This window comes from Mesoplodon mirus (assembly GCF_964341445.2).
Source record: "Mesoplodon mirus genome assembly, chromosome: 3".
NCBI lineage: Eukaryota > Metazoa > Chordata > Mammalia > Artiodactyla > Ziphiidae > Mesoplodon > Mesoplodon mirus.
Genome location: NC_138978.1, coordinates 170607148 through 170617768, shown reverse-complemented (window position 1 = coordinate 170617768; position 10621 = coordinate 170607148). Strand labels below are relative to the sequence as shown.

The 10621-nt window shown below is 43.2% G+C and overlaps 1 protein-coding gene across 1 annotated transcript in view; it reads left to right on the top strand.

Moving 5' to 3' along the window:
- Positions 1-4968: 4968 nt before the first annotated feature.
- The window catches only part of FMO4 (flavin containing dimethylaniline monoxygenase 4), a 34547-nt gene continuing 28894 nt past the window's right edge, over positions 4969-10621 (top strand). Inside the window, 2 exon segments of the mRNA XM_082616276.1 lie at positions 4969-5027; positions 9001-9140. Of these exon segments, the coding sequence (XP_082472402.1) occupies positions 9009-9140 (132 nt within the window). The 5' untranslated portion in view covers positions 4969-5027; positions 9001-9008.

The window sequence follows — 10621 nt, the reverse complement described above, 5'->3', positions numbered from 1 at the left end:
AAGAATTGGGGGAAAGAGAGAGGGGATAAGGAGCCTATTAATAAAGGCCATAAAAGGATGGGAGGGTTCACTGACTTCATTGGAGTGTTTGTAAAGGAATGTACTTGCCTGGGAGTACTCATTCCCCTAGAATGCACTCTGCAACAAAACAGAGCCTCCAGCTGGGGTAATAACAACCACAATCAGATCTACTCCACAGAAAACACGCACCTCCACCTGCTCTTGGAGCCGGCCTCCAGCACCCAAAGGAAAAACACCTCCTGCTCATATACACCTTTACAACTTTGCTTAAAGAGGCAAACAGCTGCCTCTTCTAAGAGTCAATAAAATCCAACTGGAATTCATTACAGAAAAGACACAGCTAAGAAGTCTTTAATAGAGAGATAATAAGAAGAAAGAAAAGACAGAAAATGAAGAGCAAAAGCAAACATCATGTCAAAAGCAGTTTTTGACCAAACTACACCAACCCTGGATTCTCTCTCACAGTTGCACATGTGAGGATGTGACTCAGCCAGAAAATGTTTTGCCTTCACTTCATCTCACTGCTGGGCTTTGATGGGAAACTTCACCTCACAGAGAGGTCCATGATTTGGATAACGGAGGGGATTCAAAAACTATGGAATCAGGAGAGAGTGAGCTCTGTAGGTAAGTAGAGATGCAGGTAACGACTCATCCACTCAGGTCTGCTGAATCAATCACCAATGGCCAATGATTTAATCAATCATGTCTATGTAATGAAACTTCTGTAAAAACAGAAGGAAAGGGTGGGGTTCAGAGAGCTTCCAAGTTGGTGAACACACAAAGGCTCAGGAAGAATGGTGCCCTTGGAAAGGACATGGAAACTCCACTCCCTTCCCACCTACCTTGCCCTGTGCATCTCTTCCATCTGGCTATTCCTGAGTGATATCATCCTTTTATAATAAACTAGTAATCTAGTAAATAAAGTGCTTCTCTGAGTTCTGTGAGCCAAATTAGTTCACAAAGCTACTGATTGTTTTAGCAAATTAATTGAACCCAAGGAGGGGGATCATTGGAACTTCTGATCTATAGCTGGTTCTCAGAAGCACAGGTGGCAACCTGGGCTCACAATTGACAACTGAATTGAGAGGGAAGGCAGTCTTGTAGGACTGAGCCCTTAACTTGTGGAATCTGATGCCATCTCTGGGTAGTTAGTATCAGAATTGAGTTCAACTGTAGGACACCCAGCTCGTCTCCAAGAACTGCTCGACGGTGTGGGGGGAAAGCCCCCACACACGCTGGAATTGGGAGAACACTTAACACAGGAACTCATAAGGAAAAACTGCTCCACTGAATATAATCTGAATGACTTCTTGAAATGCTTTTCTCTCCCGTGAAGCAGAGTTGACACTTTAGCGTTCCTCATGAAGCTGGCTGGGGAGGTTCAGTGCCCAGGGTGAAACATGGCAAGGTAAACTACCCAGGCAGCCACAGGGGCAAACCACGAGGACTCAAGCTGGAGCCTGAACCTAATCTCAAGTACTGAATACATTGTGCCAAGGGACTAAATATACAGACTATGGCCAAACCATCTACAACAATAGAACTGTGACCCGTAACTTCTGCAGCAATCAGATTAGAACACTCAGGACCAGGACTTGGTCAATGAGTGCCAGCTTCTCTAACTGTTGTCCCCACTCCAACTCAGGACCAACAAAGAAGATCAAATATACTCCCCAAACCAGTCACATGTGATGACTTGCTTCTCGTTAGCCCGCCTCCACCTTCCCCATGCCAACAACCTCCAATAAGAGTATATCTGAATCATTCCCCTTTTTTCACTCTTAAAAAAAAACTCCCCTGGGCTTCCCTGGTGGCGCAGTGATTGAGAGTCCGCCTGCCGATGCAGGGGACACGGGTTCGTGCCCCGATCCCGGAAGATCCCACATGCCGCGGAGCGGCTGGGCCCGCGAGCCATGGCCGCGGAGCCTGTGTGTCCGGAGCCTGTGCTCCGCAACGGGAGAGGCCACAGCGGTGAGAGGCCCGCGTACAGCAAAAAAAAAAAAAAAAAAAAAAAAAAAAAAAAAAAAACAACTCCCCTGCCTGCCTTTAAACCTCTGCCAAATGCTAGTGATGGTAGCTGAGTTTCTTGCTATAGCGAGCTCTGTCTTCATGGGGAAGGCTGTACTACATATTTAACAAATATGAAACAGGCAAGGAAATATCAATTGATTAGTCCAAGGTAAAAGAGCTCATAAGTGGCCGAGTCAGGACACAGATCTGCAGAACATACATCCAGGGCTCTTAACTTCACCATTTAAGCCTGTGGTCTCCAATGTTCAAATAAATGACTTCAGAAGTCTTAATAGTGATATCGTGAAAGTCACATTACAAGGATATTGCTCCATGAAAGCATCCGTGTGTCTCCCTTTCTCACTCTGCCTATGAGTGTGTATGGACCTGCCTCTCTATCCACACACATCTTTCCTGCTTTGTCTGGGATTTTGAAGCTCTTTTCCATCATGTAGACCACTAGTTTCTGAATCTCCACATGCATCTTTTTCCGGGTTTATCCCTCCTTCTTCTCTGACCATGACTATTCCAGATGTACTCTGTGGCCATAGCGTAGAACAGATTCAACAGAAGAAAAGGGGCTCTCATTCCTCACCTTGGAATTATTCCATAAATCATACTGGGAAACAGTTTTGTCCCATTCATAAAGATAACTGACTTTAGTTGTGTCCCAGAAACCTGGCAAAAGAGAAAACATATTACACACTTCGGCCTCTTGCTCATCCCTTAAATCAGAAGGACTTCTAAGGCATTTCAACTTAAGAGTAATTTTACATTTTCAGAAATTCTTTTTAGTGTATACAAATAGTACCACCTACTGGGCCTAACTTTTTTTACAGTCCAACACTCCAGGTCTTTCAACATGCCCCCCTGGGGGGGTTGCATAGAGAACTGAAACCACTGCAGAAGTTCCACCACCTACTAGCTGTGTGAACTTCAGCAAGTTATGTACTTTTCCAAAGCTACAGTTTTCTTTTCTACTGCATAGAAGTTATAACACATCCTACCTCGAAGAGTGTTATAAGGATTAAATAGTGTAATCCACATAAAGTACTTAGCATAATTCCTAGTAAGTATTTAATAACTGACAGCTATTATTACTATTATTACCTAAGCAGGATGCACATTTTATTGCTTGCCTTATTTCTTCTGAGCCACAGACCTAGCGCCTCAATGGACATTTCAAACAGAATATGCCATGAGCTTCTCAAATGCAATATGTACAAAGTTAACCTCATTATCTTCCCCAAAAGCTCCCTTACTCAGTCCCTGATATCATCCTCCTTATCCTCTGCAGGGAAAAAATGTGTTTCAATAAGTAATTATGTAAAATTGCACAGTTTAAAAATAAATGGTGGGCTTCCCTGGTGGCGCAGTGGTTGAGAGTCCGCCTGCCGATGCAGGGGACATGGGTTCGTGCCCCGGTCCGGGAGGATCCCACATGCCACGGAGCGGCTGGGCCCGTGAGCCATGGCTGCTGAGCCTGCGTGTCCGGAGCCTGTGCTCCGCAACGGGAGTGGCCACAGCAGTGAGAGGCCCGCGTACCACAAAAAACAAACAAACAAACAAAAAGGCTGGGGGTGTGGGGAGATCCCAGATTTGTAGTGTTTGCCAGTTTCCATGATGTAAATACCCCCACCATGAACAATGTCAAGCTATTGTGTAGAGTATTACTGTGTGTAATGCCAAGCTATCACTGAACTTGGAAGAGATGCATATTCTCACTCTGCAAGCCAGCTCCAGTACACCACTAGATAAGAACATTTTGGGGACAACTGGAGAAATTTGAAAGTGGACTGTATGTTGGATGATGTTATTGAATTTATACTGACTTTCTTAGTATAGAAAGGGAGAATGCCCTTACTCTTGTGAAATATGTGCTGAAATATCCTGATGGCATCCTGTTTGAAAACTACTTTCAGATGTGTGTGTACAGGTGTGTGTGTGTGTGTGTGTGTGTTTGTGTACGTGTGGAGAAAGAGAGAGGGGAAGAAAATTTCAATGTGTCAAGTGGTTGCTAGTTGATAAATGGGTGGATACATTAGTGTGCATTAATAAAATTGTTCTTTCAACTTTTCTGTGGGCTTAATATTTTTCAAAAGAAAAATTAATTTGTTGCCAATAGAAGATTTTATGTAAAAATCTGAATTTGCAGTTTCTATTGAAAGGAACCTAAAACCTTGCAATTTGGGGCTTATGCTCTCAAATTACACCATTTAGCTGAACCTAATAGATGGGGGATGTGCTTTCCAGTCAGATCTTATCCCGGCCCTCTTCCCTCATTTGGGTTACCTTCCTGACCCCTGTTGGCATCTGCATTTGCACCCCTGGTCTAGAAACTGTTCAATGAGCTTAAGATGGTATTTTATGCTTGTTTCCAAGCACTCAATGGAGAAGAAAAAAAAAAAAAAAAGATGTTGCCTATTATTATTATTCCCAGTGCTTGCTTCTGTAATTATTCCTCTTCTTAGATATGAGCCCTAGGCTAATACCTAAAACCAGTTTTACGCTTTTTCTAACAGGTTTTACCAGCTCCCTCTGCTAACCCTTTCCAAAAGGATGAAACAGCTTAAATTCCTTATAAGTTCTGAATTTTGAACTCATACTTCTGGAGTTAGGGAACTCTAGACTTGGGAGAAATTGATGACGTGATAGTCACCTAATTGACTTTCTCCTATGGACAGTTCCTATGACGGTTCAAGGGACTAATTCAAGAGTCAGAATTTAGTTAAGTAGAACGTCTGTTTCACTGGGGATTGTGGTTTGGAACGACTTGGCGCCCTCTAAAGGCTACAATGAAAAGAGCAGTCGCTTACCACGTGCTCCCCTTTAAGTTTAGGGCTCCGTCGGAACTGTGACGTTTAGGAGGGTGGGGAAAGGTGCAGAAGTCGTTTGTGGCCTTCGAATCCGAAGGCTTTATTCTAACTCGTCATTTAGCCCTCCTTCGAGAACACGGAAGTATCAAGCTGGTGCCCTACACAACTTTCTTTTCCTCGGTGAGTATACTTTCTGCTGTCACTAGCATGACAGGAAAAACGGATGGTTTTTGTTTTAAACCGAGAGTACTTTGATTAAAGTCAGCATTGGTTTATTTTTTATTCTTCTTTTAAAACAAAGAGTTTGTGTTTGGAATTTTTTTTTTTTTAAGACAAACACTATCTTTGTCTTTGGGCTGTGAGAAATAATTTGTCAAAATATCTGCTCTATGACAACAAGGTAAGTGTCCTGGATTTTTTTTTTTCATAATGGGGAAATGTTTCCAGAAGCTGCTTTCACAGAGGATGAATACTTTCCTTGGTGAGTACACTCCTTAAAAATGAATGTGATCTTCTCCCTCGAGAGCCTCTTGATTAGGGTTAAAGCAGCAGAATTAGAGAAAACCAGGAAGCAAAGGAACGTGCTAAGGAAACAAAGTTATGTTGTAGGGGAAAACCACCCTGAAGGAAGGTGTGGGTGAGAATAACAGAATCATGGGACTGTCTGTGATTCCAGGCTCACTTCTGATTTCATCTTTTGGATGAGATGGAATTGTGAGGCACTGGGAAACACAAAATACTCCACAAGTGTTATGTTAGGAAATACCGTAGCAAAGGAAGAGCACTGGTAGAGTGATAATAAGAAATATAAATAGATCCAAGTCCAAACTCATATAAATCATAATTTGCTAATCATCCAAGTCTCTCCATGTCTCAAAAATGATTCCTGCATTTTCTGGTCTGTCAGGTATGGAATGGGGTTTTCATGTTGTTCAAAAGTCCAGTTCAGTAGTTTAGGGCTTCTTTCGATTAAGGCACTAAATGTCACCAACCTTTGACCTACAATGGACCTTATGTTTATAGCCCACTTTACAGTTTACAAAGAGCTTAACACACCTTATGTCCTCCTACCCCTCCAAGCCTGCAGTCTTCTCTACTGCCTTTCAATTCACATCTATTTTGGACAACAATTATTTGGCACTTAGACAGTCTCTAAGTCAGTCTGTAAAGGACAAGGTGTTTTTGCCCAGGAAAAATACAGCCTACTATGTGTCTCTAACTAGGTCTCCAGGCATAGCTAAGCAGCCCAAGAGTGTCTGCAAGCATTTGTACCCAGAGCACACTGCTATTACAGGACGTACCACATGATATCATGTGTGTCAGCCTCTCTCCATATAGTGGCATCTTCCTGTGGACAGTCACTGGGTCTATATTTATTACTATTATTTAAGTCACTGGCTCTTAATCATCTTGGGGGTCCCCACGCTTGGCTCAGTACTTGCCCTTAGAGGTACACAGGGTGCATCTGTTGAGTGAATTAATTTGCTGCCAGTCTATTCACTGCAGCACATTTTGCATTTTAACCAGATCAATTAACAACTATTTCTTTCATATTATTATGCAAAAACACAGCACAGAGGGATCTGCCAATTCCAGACCTCTACCTAGTGCCCTGGAAGTTTAAGTGTTCTTATTGGTGGAGGCCATTTATTTCTGATTAAAAGCCACCTAAACCTTTTACTCAATCCAAAGGAAGTCATAGGTATGTTTGCCTAGATGTTTCCAAACTTGTTGATAAATTTTATCTGCATGAGCTGTCTTTTCCAGGAAGAGAGGAAAGGAGAGAATCAGTTAGGGAGGTGGGAAATGAGTGCTGAGTAAGTATTTGGTGCTAGGCAGTTTTGTGGAATTATTATCACTGTTTAAGACCCAAACAATCCTTCAATATAGCTATTTTTCTTATTTGCAAACAGTAAATCTTAAGGCGTGTAAGTGGGTTGTTTGGGGTCACATGCCTAGTCAGTTGCAGAGACAGAGTTCAAACCCAGTTCTGCTGCCTCCAAAGTCCATTCTTATTGCAGCCTGCCCAACTCTTCCAAATCAAAAGAGACTCCTAGGGCTTCCCTGGTGGCACAGTGGTTGAGAGTCCGCCCGCCGATGCAGAGAACGCGGGTTCGTGCCCCGGTCCGGGAAGATCCCACATGCCGCAGAGCGGCTGGGCCCGTGAGCCATGGCCGCTGAGCCTGCGCGTCCGGAGCCTGTGCTCCGCAACGGGAGAGGCCACAACAGTGAGAGGCCCACGTACCACAAAAAAAAAAAAAAAAAAAAAAGACTCCTAAATAAACAAAAAGTCTCAGGGGGAAAAGTGTAAATTTTGCTATAAATAATGAAGCCAGGCGTGAAGGTCTCAACCTTACAAAGGGTAGGGTGGGGGTGGCAGGTAAGATTCGGAAACAGGCGGCCCTGAGAAATCCCTCTGATCCTTGTTGCAAGTCCCTGCCTAGATCCTCCTCTGGAACCAGGTGAGTCCGAAGGGTCCAAGGGCTCAGCAGTCTTCTTCTGCCCTCTGTAAAGTCAGTAACTTCACTTTGGTTTTGTGCCTGGGGGTTCTGATCTGGCTAGGAGGCAAACTACAAAACCAAAAGGACAAAATCCCCCAAGCCCAACCAGAAGGTGTGGCAGCAAACCTGAGCTCAGGTGAAGGAAGAGGCTTAGTAGCAGGAATCACAGGACACTTCAGGCTCTCAGACCAATGAGATGTGCACATCCAGGCTCATACTCAGATACCCAAAGTCTCTCCAGACTCAACCTCTTATTAGCAGAGTGGCCTTAAGTCATGTTCAGTGATGATGCTATATGTTTTCCCATTTACCGGTATTCAGGGCTCAAAAATATGTTCTCCCTAGGTTCCTCAAGGCAAACACCATTATGCTAAATGTCATGACACTACAAAAGTCACATGAGGGCCTCCCTGGTGGCGCAGTGGTTGAGAGTCCGCCTGCCGATGCAGGGGATACGGGTTCGTGCCCCGGTCTGGGAGGATCCCATATGCCGCAGAGCGGCTGGGCCCGTGAGCCATGGCCGCTGGGCCTGCGCGTCCGGAGCCTGTGCTCCGCAACGGGGGAGGCCACAGCAGTGAGAGGCCCGCATACCGCAAAAAGAAGAAAAAAAAAAAAAAAAAAAAGTCACATGAGAGTTATACAGCAAGATCCCTCCTCAAAAAGTACCATGTCTTCTTCATAGGCAAAGTCAAATCAGTTAAGTATATTTTATAAAGCAAATACTTTGAGGTCTCAACTACTCTTTGTGTGTTTCTCAGACTGGCCACGAGGGTTGAGGGAAAGGCAGCACTTGAGAATGAGGACACCTGACACTTCAAAGTCTTCCGTGTGACATAAACCTGATTTGCTGAAATCAACTCAGTGGTTAGCCCATCTGATCAAAGCAAAAGCTATGTTGATGTTTGCAGAAGCCCAAAACATAAAATCAAGAAAAACTGGTTATAAATCCCCATGACACATTCACACTTCCTCCAATCTTTCCTGACAACATGGCATCCCCATTTCCATATGACCATATGACCACAGTTCTGTATTATGGTCAGTCAACCTTTCTCTGTGCAGAGTTAAGAACCTCCCCTAAACGCACGTAATATCTTTTTTGCTGGCAGGACATGGCCCATGACTAGCTATTCTTTAGAACTTTAGACGCTTTGAATAAAAACTAACATTTTTGCTTGTTGCAATTCCTAGCATTTCAGAGGGACTAGGTGTTAGCAAAGAGTCCTTTTAATACTAAGAGGATCTAAAGTCTTAAGGGGATCAAGGTCCTGGCTACACTAGCTAATAATAAGAGCAAAATTTAATTGAGCACTTACTATATAGCAGACACACTTCTATAACCCTTCCAACATAGCTCAGTCATTTAATTTCATAACAAATATTTTAAATTGGTATTATTACTTCCACTCCCATTGTGCTCATGAGAAAACTGAGGCACAGAGAGGATAAACAACTAGCCTAAGGTCATACTGTAAACAAATGAAGCCAGGATTCAAACCAAACCAGTGTGATTTGAGCCCTCATCTTTAAACAAAATGTGATTCTGCCTCAGCTCAAAGATGAAAGGATCACTGTAAAAGTTGACTTCTATGACAAGGGCTCCCTTCTAGCTTTGTCATATAAAGAAGCTCTGCTCAACTTATCTCATACAGAACACGCCATGGCCAAGCGAGTTGCAGTGATTGGAGCTGGTGTGAGTGGCCTGTCCTCCATCAAATGCTGCTTGGATGAGGACCTGGAGCCTACCTGCTTTGAAAGAAGTAATGACATCGGGGGACTGTGGAAGTTTACTGTGCGTAGTTCATACCTCCCACTTCCACCAATCATAATCTGGCTGTTTGCTTTGTTTGTTTGCTTTGTGTAATATTTTTCACATTATCAGAAGAAAAACGCAGGCACTAATCCACCCTTCTTAGGAGTGTAATATGCATCCTAGTGGGGTATGCTCAAGGCTAGGCCAGCTATTAGGTGACTTGAGCATCAGGAAGTGAGGCTGGAAATGACTAAATACCCCCTGCCTCTGGCCAAAATTGGTCCTGGTTACTGGGAATAGCAGGGTCTTCAGAGGGAATAAAGGGACCTGCCCCAGTGGTAGGGTATAAGGTGTCAGAAGACGGGAGGCCCAAGTACTAAATGCTTTGGTTGGGGAGAGAAGAGCAGCCTTTAGTGGGAACTCAAGGTTGGGGAGGGTGCTTCAAACTGGTATGAATGAGGGAAGTCTTCTTGGAGTAGGCAGCATTTGCCAGTCTTTGATGGATGGTGAAGAAAACAGAATAAGCAAATGCATGTAAATGATCACAACCCTAGGATTATAGCATACTGGGGAAAAATAATATTTTTCTGGTGTACTATGGGCCTCTTCAAGCCACCAAATGTCAATGTGGAAGAAAGTATTAGGTCTGCTGTTTGACCCCATGGTTGGTTTGGTTTCCTTCTCCTATTGTAAAGTGATATAGATTAATTTTAGAAAAGGGTACTGAGTTAAACAAGAAAAATACAAATTAAATAGAATATCAATTCTCATGAGTCAGCACTAACAAAATTTTGATGTAATTTTTTCCAGTCATACAAATACTATTTTTTTTTCAAAAATGCAATTGTAGTATTCATTTTCATTCATTCAACAAGTACTCGTGTTGTCCCTCTACCAGGACCTATGGGAAACAAGATGGACAAGGACCCAGCCCTCCTTACTGTCTGGTGGGGAACAGAAACAGTAAACAGATCACTACAATGCAGTGTAATTGGTTCTGGGCTCAAAGTACAGTGTGCTGGGGCAGGGCACAATAGCTACCTTGTGAAGATCTGTTGAGTCATGGAAGACTTTTTAGAGAACATGATGGTGAAGGAAGAGACTTGAAGAAGAAAACTTCTGCCACGAGAAGTTCACCAGTGCCTTTAATACAGATCTTTTTGTTTTGTTTTTGAGTGACAGAGATCGAGACAAAACAACAAGTTGAGGATTCCAGGAGAAAACAGAGGCTGCCAGTATGTGATAATTCTTTCATGACGACTGAGATAAGACAGAGAGAGACAAGGCTGGAAGGGGATACAGGTTGAAAGGGAGTTTTGTTTTGTTTTGAAAATTTGAGTCTTCAGTATTTTAAGTGTGGATGGAAAGGAGCCAATAAAAAGAGAGCGGTTGAAATATATACATAGACAATAAATAGAAAAATTAGTGAGGAGTTCCTTAAACAAAGGCAAGAGGAAGAGGTGCAGAGCATGAGTGGGGGGAATAATCACGGCAAGGGAAGAAGGAGAAGGTAAGCAAGA